Source organism: Condylostylus longicornis, unplaced genomic scaffold (genome assembly GCF_029603195.1).
Source record: "Condylostylus longicornis isolate FDR11 unplaced genomic scaffold, ASM2960319v2 ptg000080l, whole genome shotgun sequence".
Classification (NCBI taxonomy): domain Eukaryota; kingdom Metazoa; phylum Arthropoda; class Insecta; order Diptera; family Dolichopodidae; genus Condylostylus; species Condylostylus longicornis.
The window spans coordinates 1,035,816-1,054,216 of NW_026578048.1; the positions used below are offsets into that span (position 1 = coordinate 1,035,816).

The 18,401-nt window shown below is 23.4% G+C and overlaps 1 protein-coding gene across 3 annotated transcripts in view; it reads right to left on the bottom strand.

Annotated features, from left to right (window-relative positions):
- Nucleotides 1-18,401, bottom strand: part of LOC129613030 (mucin-2) — an 87,758-nt gene that overhangs the window by 35,460 nt on the left and 33,897 nt on the right. For all 3 annotated transcript variants that reach the window (XM_055526915.1, XM_055526913.1, XM_055526914.1), the window contains exon 3: nucleotides 14,845-15,042. In XM_055526915.1, coding sequence (XP_055382890.1) covers nucleotides 14,845-14,922 — 78 coding nt within the window. In that variant the 5' untranslated portion in view covers nucleotides 14,923-15,042. The remainder of the gene's footprint in view (nucleotides 1-14,844; nucleotides 15,043-18,401) is intronic.

The window sequence follows — 18,401 nt, forward strand, 5'->3', positions numbered from 1 at the left end:
CAAAAGAATGAATTTGTGTTTACGCTTGACTTAAAAGGTTCACGTTATGAACACGAGTCTTGTATAACGTATATGAATTTTTGTTATGATTTTACAAAATAGCTATACTTAAGAATATTTTTGAATTTTTTGAATAAACTTTTGAGCCCAACCTGGATTTTTAGAGTTTTTTTTTATTTTTTAATTTTAAATTTTAAAATTGTTGATATCTTTAGCTTCTTTTTTTCTTTTAATTTTCTTTTAAAGATTTATGGAGGAAAAAATTAACTCATGAAGAAAAAACTCAAGAAGAAGACAATATAAATGCGGGTTTTGAATTCTTTTATAGTATTCGAAGAAGCTTTTTAATGCCTTTTTAAAGCTTCGCTGCAATATGCGTAATAATTGTTGGAGTAGACTTTATTTTTTAACAGTGATTTTAAGTGAACCTTTTAACTGTTATTGTTTTTATTAATTTCATCTTCTATGTTTTCTATATACACAAGTATGTATGTATGTAATTTACGGTCAGTCATCTAGATTAAATTGATTTTAATGTGTTTTTTGCGTTTTCTGTTGAAAATTTTCAATTCTTATGCTCAAAATTAAATGTGGTAGGTACAAATTATGATAAATTGTATTCTACATAATATTATTATCTGCATTGAACATTCCATGACAAAATCAAAAAAAAAAATTTAACAAAAATAATTTAATTCGCCCTTCATTTAAAAAAATTTTTTTTCAAAAATAACTTCTATTTTTTAAATTTTTTTGATTTAATGCCAAAAATTTTAGAATGACGTTATACTAAGAATGCGTTTATTATATATGAGGGTATATCATAAAAATAAGAAAATATGAAGGATAAAATAATAATTTTGTGCCTGGTTTAATATAGGTACACAAATTTTCTTGATGTATGAGGAATATGACAAAAAAAAAAAATAAGTAATTAATTTTAATTAATAAATTTCATTTATTATTGCTATTGTAGATTTTATATATAAGGTCAATTTAAAAGAAGATGATTATTAATTAAATAATTAATTAATTAATTAATGAAAATAATTGAAAATAATATTATATCATAATATGCATTATTTTCTTTTATTGCTGTCATTTTTTAAATGTTATCCTTGACTAAAAATTTGATTTTATGTCAATCAATAAATATGAATCTATTAAAATGCGTTCAAAGCGTGTACATACATAATTGCGCATATTTTAATGATGTATCACTTAATATGGATTTATTAGACAAAAATATAGAAATTAAAATATTAATTAGTAGCTAAATTAATTTTAAATATGAAGAGCTAAACAAGGTTACACGTGCCTGTTTATGTTCTGCAGGTTTTCACTTACATAATTTATTGAAATATATAGGAATTCGCTTAATGTTGTCATTCAAGTATGATTTTTCATAAAAATAGTTGAAATAGTAGCAACATGCTGTGCACAAAATATCCAAATTGTTTTTGAGTTCAAAAAGAATAAATTAGAGAAGAATAAAATTATAGGAAATTATTTGGGAGATTGATGGCGTTTAAAAAAAAATTAATTTATATATGAAATAGTAAACATAGAGAAATAACCAATTTATCGAATATTTTTCATACACAAACTCTATTTCATATTATTTGATCAAGGTATCACTAGTATAAATTTTATTTATACTTGTGAATTCATACTCCTACTCGTAATAGAACATTTTACTTCGCAGTTAAAAATATTTATTACGAATTGTGTCCATGAATTTTTGTTCATTACTTCATAAATTTCAATACGATATGCTTCTTAAATATTTGAATATATGACAGCTGTCATTTTTGACTATTGACTAATAATGTTTTTAACAAAAATACTCCTCATAATTCTGTACTCTTCAATTTACTCATCGATTTTTCACAACCTTTGTTAGTTTTGATAACAACTAGAGCTTCAGTATTAAATTCCAAGAAGAAATTTTCTGTAGGTATGTTAAAATATGTAAAATTGGTTCCTAGTTCGGTTTCGGAGCGCTGATCTTTCAAAAAAAAATTATCGGTACATTGCTGTAACACCCCGAATTTAAATAAAAAATTTTAGGAAATTTGGTTGGTAATTCCCCTTTATATATATATATATACAAAAATATTAAATCGGCCCGGAAAAAAAGTCAAGTTCCCGAGTCGGTTCAGCCGAACTTGTGATACACGCGAGTTATGTATAATACAGTTTTATTTCCCACAGAATTTTGAATAACAGGAAGTGTTGCGTCATTCATAGCTACTGTATTAACTGTACTAACTGTTTTATACGTAACTCGCGCGCACGCACAGACAGACAGGCAGACCGCCAGACCAACATCCAAAAATAGTTTATTTGGGCACCCATGGAAAATGCGTTCTCACTAAAAACTCGAGGTAACTCCGTCAGTAAAAAGTGCATATATAAGATTTGCATAACCATTTTCGAATTCACTTTATTTACGAAACCTATACTTATGAAAATGTGAATTATATTATGATGCGTTTTTACTTTGAGTTACGCAATTCAATTGTAATTTTGTTACAAGAATAATATAAAAATATTATATAATCGTTAATATTATCGTAAATTCCAATCAAAATTTCCTTTGCAATAAATTTTTTTTTTATTCGTTTTAATTTTATATGTAGAAAAATTTTCACTTCAGTTATCTTCCGTGTTTACTTTATAAATAACTAGAAGTACTTAGAGAGAGAAAAAAACAACAACAACAACAGATTATTAATACTAACATTGTTGTTTGTTTTTTTTTAGTATTTTCTTTTTAATGCAACGAAAATGTTAGTTAAATCAAAAAACAATAAATTCAAGATTTGAAAAAATTAAATTTTTCTTTTAAAATAGTAAACTGAACCACTCAACCACCCACCCACCTGTACACAGCAATAATGAAATTCTTTAAAGATGCAAAACAAAAAAAATTAAGTTCATAATCAGAAAAATCTCATAATCGTATAGACGAGTACTAAAAAAAAAAAATGTGTTGTACCAGTGATATCAAGAGATCATCTCGATTGCCATATTGTAACACTGACTCTTTGGCATATAGCCGAGCTACTATGTTGCTATTTTGCTGTATTATTTTGTTATTGTGGTGTGTGAGAAAATTACGCGTATTGTATGCAAATTTAATTTTTTTTTCATTTTATAAATTAAAATTTTAGTTTTTATTCTTTCACTCGTCTTAAAGACTTTGAAGACCTATTATGATTCAGGTGAATTCACGCTTAAAACATGACGGTTATAATGTTATGTTGGTTATAATGATTGAGAAAGAATGTGTTTTTTGTTTCATTTTTTTTTGGTTTTTGATGTTTAAAATTAATATGAGTTTTTTTTTTAGGTTATGTTGTTTCTTTTGCTTTTAAAACTCATTGAGATAAGAAATACATGAAAAACAAAAAAGTATAATGAAATTAACAAAAACAGAAAAGTTACTATGATGTTACGACGTTTAGAATTGCTCAATCATGGCATATGTATAAGACACTTGATTATGAATCAATATATGAGTAGTTAAAATGAGTTATTTTTCTAGTACTACCTATACCACATTTTTTACTTCTTTTCTAATTTAGTGTAATGAGTATTTTAAAAAAGTTTGTATTATACAGTGAAATTGGAATGTTTTCGAAAATTTAAAAATCACAGGGCAATGACAGGACAAAGTAATAGCATCCTATAGTATAAATACCTTTAAATTTTGTACAGCGCCATTGTGTACATTTTGCAAATAGTGTACGCATAAATCTAGTGGCTAGTAACGTAATTAACGCTCTTCACTTTATATTTTATTTACTAGGTTACAAATGGCCTGTTAATTGAACTACTACTTTGACAGATGAAGTAATCAATTTTTTAATTTGACAAAATTAGAATTTTTTTATGCCTGTTACATTAATTTATTTTCAATGAATATTTGACATTATTGCCGTCAATTTTTCACTATATAGAAACACATTACAACACACTAAAAATGTCATCTCAATTAATTAAGAGAGTAATTTTTATACAATTCGTATAAGACAGTGACATGAAAGTGTCGCTCTCTCTTATTATCTGAGATTTAACAATTCTATCTCTGATGTTGAAAAACTGAATGAAGTTCAAAGCTACTCATCTCGAACCTTGGTGACTTAAAAGTAGTACAAGTGAAATAGCAAGTAAAATGAAGTAAAAAATTTCATTCTCAATATTTTTAGTGTTATAATAAAGAAGATGATATCGTGTTGCTTTGCAACTCTTGTTAAATTCCTTGTAATAACACTAACAAGGAATTTAACAAGAATTCTCTAATTTCTTTTATTAATTTAAATGTAATTTAATCTCAATTAACCGCAAGTAAAAAAATTCTCAATTATTATAAATTAAATTAAATATAAAATTATAAAATTGTTTTTTAATTATAAAAATATTTTCCCAAAATTTTATCAACTTAACCTTAAAACCATAACTTTGCTAGATAGTACACAGACGTACTTATGTAGATTTCTATATTAATTATAAATTCAAATAAAAATGTTAGGATATCAAAAATTTTAATTAATATTTTTTAATTAGTACAAAATAAAGATTTTAGATAAACCGCGCTTTTAATTTATTTTTAAATTCAATTACTTTTTGTTTTTTTATTGTATATGCTCTAAATATTTTTTACAATATAAAAGTTAATAATTTTTGGGGTGACCGTATTTTAGAATTTGCAAAGCATTTTTTAATTTTTTTATATTAAATGAAATATTGCAATAACATTTTGCATTTATTATGAAATTTTGGAAATTAATAAAAGCGCAAACATGATTAACGCGTTTTGAAATTAAACCCATGAAATAGAATTGGTTTTGAAATTGAACCCATTTAAATTAATGAGTAAATGGGTAATTTTATAACGGAAATTCGGCAGTTTAGAAGTCGATAACTGATGGCGTTTTGTTATATGAAAATTTAAAGAAAATTTGAAAATAATATGGGAAACATAACCATATTGTTTTTGATACTCAGCTTAACTTGAATGTTATTAAAAACTGATTGAAAAGTGCGGCACTGCAATTTCTGAAAAAATGACGAAATTTTTAAATTAAAATTTTATTCAATTCAGATTCCAAACTCTTTATAAATTTTTTCTCATACGTACTGAAATTAATCAAATATCAGTTACACAAAATCTGTATACTACGCATTGAACTATATTTTAACAATTTTTTTCTATTTCAGTATAAGAACGCCTAAAAGGGCTCGAAAAATTTGTTATTATATTTCAAACTGATAGTTTTTTTTTAGCTTTTTTTCTTTGTCTTGTTCTAGCATAAATATATTGAATTAATTTGAATAATGCTGTGCATTTTGTTTTATTGTAGGATAATTATTTCGTGATGTTAATGCTACAACTAGATAACTCGCAATTATTGATTTAGAGTTATTGACTTTTAAAGATTTAGCAATAACAAATAATTTATCATGAAGATATATAGTTTTAGTATTATCATTTTCAGATATTTAAGAACACTTTTAAGCTTATAGATATTGGTCGCAGATGAAAGAGCATTCAGTTTTATGAAGCCTTCCATAATTATTTAAAAATATAAAATTTTTGAGTTATCTAGTTGTAGCATTAACTTCACGATTTTATTTCTAACTAGTTTCCGGTTCAACTCTAAAAATATCAACTCCTTGCATCATTTAGTTGTATAACAGTTTGTTAAATCAATTTGTTGCTTTCCAACCTTTATTTTTAAATGATTTTAACGCACGTTTATTTTATTTTAAGTTATTTTTAATTATTAATAAATTTTGAACGTGATTATAATATGTAATTTTTGGAATTTCACATTTAATTTCATGTGAAATTTGTATTTAATAGTAAAATTTTAATGTAAATAAAAAGTCAACAATTAATTTGTCAAATAAGTCTATCGTGATTTATCAGTTTATCCAAAACCATTTTTGATTTATTACTATTGAAAAATTATGATTATTATTAAATAGTAATTAATTATAGGTATTTTTAAATATATTTAAGTATTTTATATTTAAATGAATGGAATTTACTATTTGTAAACAAAAAAGATAATGTAAATTATTAAATTATAATAATAAGTAATAATGATTTAAAATTGGCCAGCCTGTACATTATTATTTCAGTATATCTTTATATAATTATAACTTTAGTGTTATAATCATGAATACATAAGTATATATAATCTGCATTTCATTTATACAAATTACTGTATTATTAAATTAGTGTAAAGAAAAATGTAATTAATACCAACTTATAATAATATAGTTAAAAATTAACAATTATTGCCCTATATAATATGTATATATGTATACAAAATATAATAATATACAATATAGATTGGTACTGTAAAACAAAATGTAAAAATCATTGTAATTATTCAGTTATTTAGATAAACTTAATTATGAGAGCTCATATTTTAATAATACCGCAATTAAAAGCTTTTTATTTTAATAGTATGCATACATACATTCATATGCAATTACAATGATAATACAATTATATATTTTTAATAATTCATGCTAATTTACATGGAAATTTATTAGTTATTATTAATATTAATATGTGTTATACCGTGGTGAACTAGGAATTAAACAATAATTGAGTCGCTTATGTAAATCATTTATTTATTTACTTATACAATATTATTTATTTATTATAATATTAGCAATACCTTCAGCTGCCAGGGGCCATTAGGGATTTAAAAAGTTAATTTACCTTAAATCTAAATCATATTGAAATGGTATAATATTATGGAATAAGAAATTATTGCATACTTTTAGGGTAGTCAGAAATATTAAGTGATTGATCAGGTTTGTATAATGTAATTTTCAAGTTAGAAGGTTATTTTGTGTATTCCAGTTTTTTTTTTTCAAAATCTATGCAAAATTTAATTATTTTTTGTTTTTGAAGATGAGAAATTTAATCGATAACTTAAAATAAAATGCAAAAACCAAAATGAAAGAGTGAGTAATTTTATTAGAAAAATTACATATGCAATTAGAAAAACTATAATTCTAAAAGTGAATTTTTAATGACAATAAATAAGGTGTTTGAAGAGGTGAGATACGTCATAATCAAGCTGTAAAATGAGTTAAAATAATGGTCGGACGCGATAATGGTCGGTCAATTCAGATAAATAATCATAATTTTTGATGAGAACACCACTTTTATATAAGAATTGCAAAAAAATTTTGCAATTTTTGAAACATAAGGGATGGGAAATTGAAATTTTTAATTTAGCTCAGATACTCGTACGTAAGATATACGAATACCTTTTATTCACTAATTCTTTTCAAAATTTTTTTCTTTACTTCATTACTTTAATAGGAGTAAAATATTTTTAAATGTACTTTAACCTTATGAAAAATATAAAATAACTTCTTTGCACACACAGATAACCTACATATTTTAATGCATATGGTGTTATAATTAAAATGATGACAACATTACCATTTTAATACAAATTTTTATAGTGGTTTGAAATGGGTTTAAAATTGCAAAAAAAAAAAAATGAAAAAAAAATTGGCAAACCAAAAACATTTTTCTTTAAATTTAAAAGTATTTTTATGAGATTTTTATTATATTTTAATAATAGTAATTGCAACAGATTATAATTGCTTTTGCAAAATTGTCACAAAAGCATTAAGGTACCTTTTATAATTTCTATAATAATGGTTGTGAAGAATGTTTATATATACCTAATACAGAAATATATACACACACTTACATACATCAGTGTAGCGGCATACATTTGTAATATTTTTTGAAAATTGGAAAATTAAAAAACTTGTATTTTATGCACAAGTTTAATTTTTTTTTCAATTTATTATTTTGATTAAAATTTTATTAAATAATTATTGTTGGCAAAATACAAACGCTAAATAAATATGATGAAAAAGGTTATTATGGTCAACATAAATATATGCGATATGATTTCGAAAGATTTAAGAGCTTTAATTTTGAAAGAGGTTTCCTCTTATAAAATTGTTATGTGCATAATTGTTATAATATAAAAATTATTTATTTGTATAGAAACATTTGTAAATTTATTTGTATAAAAGTAATTTGTAAACGAGAAATTCTGAAAAATTTTTAGAAGTTTCAAAAGCAGGAGAAAAATTGGCGTGCTACCCAAATAATCATATGACCAACACGACAATTGGTGGTTGTAATCAATTTTGTTTTAGCTTGAGATCAATAGTAGTCCCAGAATATACGCGTCTGTAAGTTTATTTCAAAATTTTTGATATAAAATCGGATTTATCGCAAATATGAAGGGTTTGGGCCAAATATCGTAATAATTCGGGATAACGTTCAAATTTTCCATAATTTTTTCTCTTCTTAATCACAATTCATACTCTTTCATAATTAAAATCACTGTCTACATGAAAAAAGTGTTATATTATGCTAGAAATATTTACCTTGTTAAAGGTTGTATAAAATTCTTCTAAGCTGTTATATGATATATGATGGGCATGATAAACTTACTCATTTTTACCGTAACTTATATTTTATTCTCTTGGTTGTTATAAATTTTAATAATAAAAGCCTTGGTTGTTCATACATTTTATGAAATATTTATGTATATAGAAAAGGCGTAATTAATATTTCAAATTTCACAACTAAAATCTTCTAGAATTATGATTGAAACTTCAAATTGATTGAAAATTAAGGGTGAACATTTTAAATTTTATTAACTAAAATTGTTAAGTGCTCTTGTCAAAAAGCTCAATAGCCTTAAAAAATATTGATAATTTTTAAAAATGAACAGAAAAATTGAGGTATGGAATCTGTTCTGGGGCTAAGTTATAACTGCCAATAATTTTTTGGGTTTACAAAATTTCTTAATTTTTTTTTATAGTAAAAAACAAAATTTTTCTTAAAAAAATTTTGATAATTTAAAAATTCCTACCATATACACAAGTATGTTTCTTTCTAATGCCTACCCTGTAACAAAATCGGTACGTGTGTTGTGTATGCTTTGTATAAATCTATCAATCAACACGAATAAGATTTTTGAGTTCATTTCAAAATTTAAAATAATATTCCAAGAATTGTAACGATATTTACACAATATTCAAATCTGTTATACTTATGAAAAAAATATTACGAAAATTAAAATTTTGAAATTTTGGAATTTTCAAAGCTCAAATTAAAAGAAAAATACCATCTCTTTATAGGAAAATGAAGAAGTCTTTCGTGCATATACTTTTGATATTTCGTTTGTATTTTAACTAAAAGTTAAAAAATTTTTAAATATTTTGACATTTAAGTTTTAATATCTTTACGTCTATTTACGACATTTAAAATATTGCACAAAATGTTAAATTAATATCGTACATCTGTATTTAGTACGAGTATGTTGCGTGTTAATAATCTCTTTAATTTTATCTTTCTTTATTAAATTGCGCTTGAAAGCCGACATTATAACAAATGATTAACCAGTTTTACAGAAGAAGCTTTGTTATATTAACATGTCTCTTTGACTTTTTGAACATTTATAAATAAAATTTTCTTAATGACATACAATACCTATGCATAACTACATTTATATGTGTATGATTGTGTATATTCAAAATTTTAACAGTTTTAACTGTTTTGAAATTTATTTATGTATATATAAAACTATGTTTTTTCGATTCTTATCAACAATTTTATAATACACACAATTGTACAAACAATAATTCATTCAAACAATTAAGTCAAAAACAAACAATATTTATGACTTTATTGTGTTTGTATTGACTTATAGAGGTATAATTTTGTATTATAAAGTATATATGTGTATACATACATACACAATTTGTGTTATTGGCTTTTGAATATAAAAGTAAAATATTTTTATTAATAATAAAGAAAATAATTAATTATAGTCTAAAATAATTAATTTTGTCCAACTTAAATTTGAGAATATGAAATATTTGATTAATACGCACAGGTTTATTTAACACAATTTTACAAGTACCTAAGAATTCAACTATTAATTTTTTAATACACAATTCAGCCATTACACATACAATAGAAATTTTGAAGTTAGGAATATTTCCGTTTATTAATAACCCCTTGAATACGACGTAAATAAACGGTAAACACGAGATTTTATTGGAAAATGTTTATTTTTAATAGTTAAATTCTTCAAAAAATATAAGATATGAGCAAAAGTTCTTGGTTTTTTGGAATTGACACATAAAATATGTTCTGATCCTAGCTTTTGTTATAATTTATTTTTCGGATTGTCAAACGAAATTTTCATATATAGGGTTTCGGCCCGAAATGAAATTGTTGCCGAGAAATACAAGATCTCAAAACTATACAAGATGCAAACATTCAAGTGGAAAAGTAAAATTGTGTTTAATGAGCGTATTATTCAATTTGCTCAATATGGCAGTTAATTTTCACTTTGAAAGCAATTTGTCTAAAAACCTATTTCAATTATTGCGTATCGATATTATTTAGTAGTAAAATTACGGGAAATCCAAATTGTTCCGCAGGATTTTTATGTTGCACTGGATTTGCTTATATTCTAAAATTTTAAATTTTTTTATAAAAATTTTATAGAAAGAACAATAATTTTTAGCAATTCGAATTTTCTATATACTTATTCGAATATTTAATTTATATTTCGGAAATCTATTCATTGATCTCAAAATATTTATTGGAGTAGAGATTTATTAAAGTAACTAAAATCAATTCTCTTCGATTGATGGTATTATTTGATACCATCAAATTAAAAAAAAGTTGCTGTAATGAACACCTGATATTCTTTTCGAACTTGTTTTCAATAAGAATTTTATTTTTTCAATTTTTTAAATTTTTTATAAAAGGCGAAAGATTTAGAATTAAATTTGCAGTAAAATAATGTAAAGAATAAAGCTTCTGTTTGTGATACAGAACATTATAAATGATAAAATTTTATTATTATTAATTTGAAGTTGTTCTGATCTTCCGTTCGACCGATCGTTTATCATCTTTAATTCTTCTAATTGGAATTGTTTTTTTTTTCGCTTTTTTCATACATTCTTTTTATTAGATTTTAATTTTTTTGTACAATATTCACGTCATATTAATGAATTTTTTAATGTGAACGCCATAGAAGTACATACATAAATGCTTTGCAATGCCACGTGCCTATATTTGATAGAAAATCAATGAAAACAGTCATTCTTACTTTAATATTTAAGCGGTGATGGTCTTTAATGTATTTTTTTTTCTTTTTATTTTTTAACTATTGTTTTTTTCTGTTTTTTATTTTCGACTTCTTTATTAGTTATTATTAAACGGTTGATTGGACCAACTAATGATGCGCTGATGGTTTGTTTTTTTTGCTCTTCTAAAACATTGTTAATGAATTTATACTTAAAATTAGCCGTTTAGCCTTCAATTTATGAATTAAATTTAGTTAAGATTTAAAAAATAAGGAAAATAAAATAAATAAAATAAATATTTAATATTAAAGATTGTGAATATTTTAATGTAATTAATGTTTAAATTTATTTGTGAGTACATAAATGTAGGCGCATATGCGTATTTTTTGGTTGAATTTGTAATTAAATTCAATTTTATTTGGAATATTATTTGAAAATGCCGTGTATTTTAATTATCAATTAGCACATTTTATAATGAATTTATAATTAAACACTCTTAAAAAGTTTAGAGAAAAAAAGAAGGCAGCTTTACATAACGTAAGTCAGGATTGGAGTTTCAAGTTAATCAAGTTTGAAAATTATAAAATCATATTTGGAGAAATTTGATAGACTTTAATTACATTCGAGTTTGTGGAAATTTTCGGTCAATATTTATTTACGTTTCTGTCAAATTTTAATCGATTTTATTCGAAGTCAACTTAGACGGTTTTGCTTTATTGCAATGAAATTTTAATGCAATAGATTTACAATCGGATAAAAAAATACAAAAACTAATTTTTTATATTTTTAATAAAAAAAAAATTATCAACTTTTCATATACTATTTCAGATTTTCAAAAGTAATGGAAGAATGAGAACTCTAGCTTAAAAAATGACTTGAAAGGTAACTAAAAATGTGAAATACAGAATGAAAATCTGCTTAAGCAAAGTTTTTCAATGGGTTAGAAAAAGTGCAGTAAATAAATGGAAATTAAATTATAATTATAAATTGTTTTTTCAATTTTCAGTAATGGTACAGAATTAATTAAAATGACTAGAGTTCAATTCTGCCTGCTTTGTTTTGATGAATTTTTGTTTAAAATATAATTAAATTGTACTGGCATTATCAAATCCGTCGAAAATTACAATTAATAATTGAAGAAAATTAAAATTTTTTTTTATTAACCTCAAACACGTAAAGAAACACATTTTCTTCAAGAAAATCAACTTATGTAAGTAGTAACAGAGTGCAACCACAATTATTTCGAAATATTAATAGAAATTGTGTGTTATACAAAAAGTTGCATTATCTGTCGAACTTGTGACAATTTCCATCTTAAGTAACAAAACAAGTATCTTTATACCATTAATAAATTTTACCAAAAAAAAAAAATATTGAAATTTAAATGTAAGAAAAATTTTTGTTTTTGTTGAACACGATAATCTCCTGTACATTACCAGTACATTGCTATTATTAATCATTTCAAGGTTTCCCTTAAAAACATGCTATAAAATTTGAAGTTAAAGTTTTTTTGTTACCGTCACGTAAAATTCATATTGCTTACATATTTCTTTGTAATTTGTCATTTTTAACTGTTATATTTGATCTTTTACTCCCATTTGTGGTTTGAGTAAATGATTCCAATTTTAATGCAACTCCTTCAACAGCATCACGTAAACTGATATACGAAATTTTTAAAAGAGGGTTTTCTCTTGTTGAATGTTTTCTTTTTCTTTAAAACTTCTTTAAATAAATTAATTGTCATATTTTTATTACAATAAATGTTTAATTTGTCACTGGAATGTTACGTGCAGTAAAAGTAATTTTTAACACCTACAATCTTAAACAATATAAACGATATTACATAATTTTAGTAACTTTTCCTCTTTTTTTCAATGGATAAAATTCACTTTTCAATTTTTGTTGAAACTTTTATTTTCATTCATAAATAAAAGTTATAAATTAAAAAAATAAAGGTTTTTTGTTATAATGGTTAAGTTTTGTAACTTTTTTTTGTTGTTTTTTTTGTTTTTGTCAAAAATGACATAAAGGCATGGGATGGCTATATTTGGATTTTTGTGGCTAAATTTGGCCGAATTTTTTTTTTGGTATTTTTGTTTTTTTAAATTCCATAAATTTGATTGTTCATTATTATTTCATTGAAATTGAATACAATAAAATTCCAAAGTAATTATTATCGAGACTAAACTATAATTGTTTTTGTTTTTTAATTTTCTTTGTGAGTTAATGGCGAATTTTATTGAATTTTTATTGCTTTATTTGTAAAGAATATAAAAGATGAGTAAAAGTTAATAATTTTCATGGTGCGTGCTATTATCTTTGACTAAAAATTTGTATTGTAATCGATTGAATGGGTAAATTTTATTAGAAAGATTTGGAAAATTTGCGAAGCTCGAAGCTTTGTGATATAATTTTTTTCTAAAATTATTGCATCTATTGTTATTCACCTATTTGATAAGACTAAACACATCTATAGCAAAAAAATTACTAAAAAATAAGAAAATTGTAAGTGCTTTTGATTCAGGCCGCTGTTACAATTTTATTAAGCATTTAAAGACATTTTTAAGGGTATATTTTACAGAAAAACGTGGCTATCGCACGTTACGTATGTACACATTGATATTTTTGGTTTATTTGTAAGACGCATATAAGTTTAACTGTGCCTCACTCTCTGTTCCAGAATTAATTCGAAAGCTAATTTAATTAAGTCATAATATAATTCAATAACTTATAATACAATAACAAATGTCAAAATCGTATTTATTTTTAATTTAATCGGTGCAGAGGTTCGAGGAACTACCATAAAACTTTAAAAGCAATTGGGCCACATTTCATAAGTTATTGAGGTATGGTATTGAAATTTAGAACAGCTACATGTTGTAAAAGAAACACTGTTATCACACTATGTTCTTGAGTTAGAAAATGTTCAAGTCACTGTTGCCTAGTTTAACACGAAATATTTTTGAAAAAAAACAGATACTCTAGATGTATTATATGCCACTAATAGAGTCATTCAATTCGTACTCACTGAATAAACTAGCTCGCTGTTGCTACGATCAACTTTACCTATTTTTTTTTTTTTCGTTAACCAAAATGCATTTTGATAAATAGAAACATAAATCACAATGCTTACTATAATCAACACTTTTATTTTAATTTAAAATTTCCAATGCCTATTTTTATATAACACTGAAATACAACGTCGGTGGCATATAATTAAAAATTTTCGAATTTTATACATATATAACACTACCCCGTTAATTAATTAATTTCTATGATAAAGACAAAGTATTATTTAATAAGTTAATTGTTTTGTTTTTTTTTTTGCTGGTTTTTTTGCAAATAAATAACATAATTAACAAATATTTTTATTTAAATTTTATAATTTTCTAATTATTACCATTTAAATGGTTTCTTTTCATTATTCTCTTTGTTAAAGATAAAAATGAATTTATTTTTGTTTTTATGCAATATGAATTTTTAATTTTAATTTTAATATTCGAAAAAAAAATAATATGAATATAGATGGCGTATAATTCTTTTGTTTTTATTTATTTATTTTACAGTTATAATCTGTCATTTTTGATAATAAAAATAATAAAATAAGAGAAAAAATTAGGGAAATAAAATTTTTAACTTTTACTTTTATAAATGTTATTTTTAACTTACCTGACATTGTGCTATATTAAGTATAACTGTTATACTACTCAGTAATAATAATATCGAATATATCCAATTTTCATTCATTTTCCAATTTTGGTTTTAAATATTAATGATGAAAACAAAAAAAAAAAAGCGATAAAAATTACAAAATTAAAATGAAAATGGGAATAACACTATTATTATATTAAATTTCGTGATGAAAATCTGTAAATAAAAAACAAAATAAAATTAAAATTAAAATAAAAATTAAAAAAAAAAAATAATAATTAAGAAAATTATGTCAAGTTTGCAAACATTTCAATTTTACATTTACAGTAACATACTACATTCAGTGATTTTGTTTTGCTTAAATTGCAGGAGATTCTGTTATGTTTGAGTTTGCTGTATTACTCTTGAGCTAACTGAAGTGCTTAATTTCTTCAAAATCCGTATACAAAAAAATTATTTTCAATATAACTCAAAATGTTTATCATAACTCAATATTATAATATCATCATTGAGTTTATAATAAGCTCAAATTTATCACTTTTGATTTTTATTCGTAATTCTTAACTTTTCTAATTTTAAAACTTCAAACCACCTACTTCCCTTATCAGAATATCGTAAAATTTCTTAAAATAGATTTTGACAATGACATATTATAAAATATTCTTTAATGTAGAGATTATGTTATTTGTCTGTAAAGTATGAAAAATATTAAAACAAATGAATGAGATAAAATGAGCATGATTTTTAAAATTACATTTTAATAAATTCCATAAAATATTTCAAGTAGTATTCAACTATTATATTCGTATACTACTGTTATATATGAATTGAAAATATTGGTAATTATTATATCAAACTTATTTTTCTTTAAATATAACTATTAAATTTTAATAATTGCTATAATAATAATTGATTATTAAACATGAATAAATATATATATGTATATAATTAATTTATAGATAAATTTCAGAACTATAAGTAAGTAACTATATATAACACACCAGGCGTGTATTGATGCTTATATTTTGTGGTACATAAGAGCTATTTTAAGATCAGATCTACAACCTTTAATTCGATTTATTTTTATGTCAGAAAATATTTTCGATATGTATCTATAAATATACAATATGACATTTTTTGTTTATATATGTATATACCTTAAATTCAGTGATGTCACATCATTAGTAAAGTCTTATTATTTCGTAATCAATAAAAATTTCTGTCAATTAAAGCATAATTTTAACAGCAACATAATAGTAATAAAATATTGGATTCTAAAATTTTAGTTTGAAAAAACTCAACGGCAAGATGATGACTTCAAAAGCTTTGTCGTTCTGTTCTGTAAAGTGTTAAAACATAACATTTTTTTGACAATTCTCGTAAATAAATTTTGTTTTTAATTTTTTGTAGTAATTTTATCATTTTATGGCAAAAAATTGGCAAGAACTCTTTGTTACTGCTTATGACTGAATTGAAATTAATTTGTTTCAAAACGTACATAATAAAGGATTCGAAAATTTAATTTAGCCAATAATTTCACTAAAAAATTTTGATATTTAAAGAAGTTCATCTTTAGTTCAAATTTCATTAAAAAATTTAAATTATTTAAAAATTACATTAATTTAGTAACACCAAAAAAAAAATAAAAATCTGTCTTAATAATTAATAAATAAAAGACCGAACACTATGTACATAAATTTTTTGCATTGAACAACCCATCATAATAAAGTAATTTGAGTCCAAAGTTCAATAGATTATTCTATTCTCTTGTACAACCAGGGAGTTCCTATAAAATTCTTAAATAGATACAATATTGTCATTGAATTTTACATTTCTTAAAAGCTCGTATACGAGTATCTGTACATGCAAACTTTAATTTAGTATACTTATACATATATTTGATTATCTAGATGTCATGTACATGAAAAATTACTATTTATGTTAATTAAATTGTAATTTGGGTATAATAATAAGGTACATACATGATTTATTTTTTCATCTATGTTAAAAAATAATCAGTAGTTATTATTATAATTAATTTATTAATAACTATTTCATATGAAAAACAAGAATAAAATACAATAGCAATTTAATTATCACATGATTTTAAATGAATAATGATACATACTTGTTATAAATAAATTAATGTTCAAGAAAATGTGCAGTACTATTTAAAGTTTAACTAATGATTTTAGGGTTTCAGTGTCATTCTGTCACTACATACCTATTATGTACCTAAGATTTTAAAATTTACTTGTGCAGACTCAATGATTTTTAATATGGAAAAATTGTAAAACAAAACCACATGAAAATATATTTGTCAGTTTATTTCATTAAAATTGAGTTAAAACTTTTGAAATATTTATTCAGTGTTTTTAGACTGAAGTGCTTTCCTTTAGACGAATATGAAGTACAACACTGAGTATACTGACATTTTCAAAATAAAAATATCGTCGACTTCAAAATTGCATATTTCAACACAATTCACAGCTATTCATCAATAAGAAATATTATGAGCCGAACTCCAATTTCAATGTGAGGTTACTATAAAATTGGTAATATTGAAATAAATGAATTAATTTTTGTCGAAATGGGAAATATGAAATATTTATAAGCTTTTTTGTAGCGTGGAAATGGCAAAATTGTAGTTGAAATTACCGTTATCTGAAACCCGTTTTTTTCCAAATTTTTGATATCGTTTTTCTTGTAAACAATAAGTTGCAGGGCTGTGAAAAACGTTAAATACCACGCATTCAAAAATATAATTATTTATCTTAACTCACGGAATTAACCCCTGAATCCATTTACACCTCTTTTTTCTGGTGTCATCCTAAATATATGCAATCGTTTAAAATATTTTGGTATATGAATGAAAGTTGTTGAAAAGAAAAGTGCTACTTTACATGCAATTGGTTTGACTTAACTTTTGTTATGAAAATATTGTAATAATTTTTGCGGTTTTCTTATTCTACATGGTGTACTTAATTTAACAATACACCACTTGCTTAATTTTATTTTATAATATACTATAATTTCTATAACGTCTAAAACTGCTGTAATGACCTCCAATAAATGTGTTTTATCTTTATATAGATTTTTAAGTTTTATTTAGGTTTTGAATCATAAAAATATTACTTTAATTTCAACTAAAATCAGTTCTTTTTTCAAGTGCATAATTATCAACGAGCAATTGTTGTGTAATTTGCGACTAATTTTCTAAAAATTTTAATTTCAAATAAATAGAAAAGGCGTTAGTCATAAATAGACGTCATTTTCACCGAAGACGTCATATTAAGCTGAGTATGAATAATTGTCTTATTTTTTTAAAAAATACAAATTTACTTACACTTTGCAAAGTAATATTAAGTTCCTGTTCCCTTAGTGTATTTAATTTGTTGTCATATTATTACAAATTCATATAGACATGTAGATAAGCGGATATTTTTGCAAAATTCATTAAATTATATAAATACATACATATGTATCTAGGTACTACCAAACACATAATTAAAGACAAATAATTTACTGTTAAATTAAAAATCTCCAATTTCATGTTGAAATGCAAATTTTTGTAT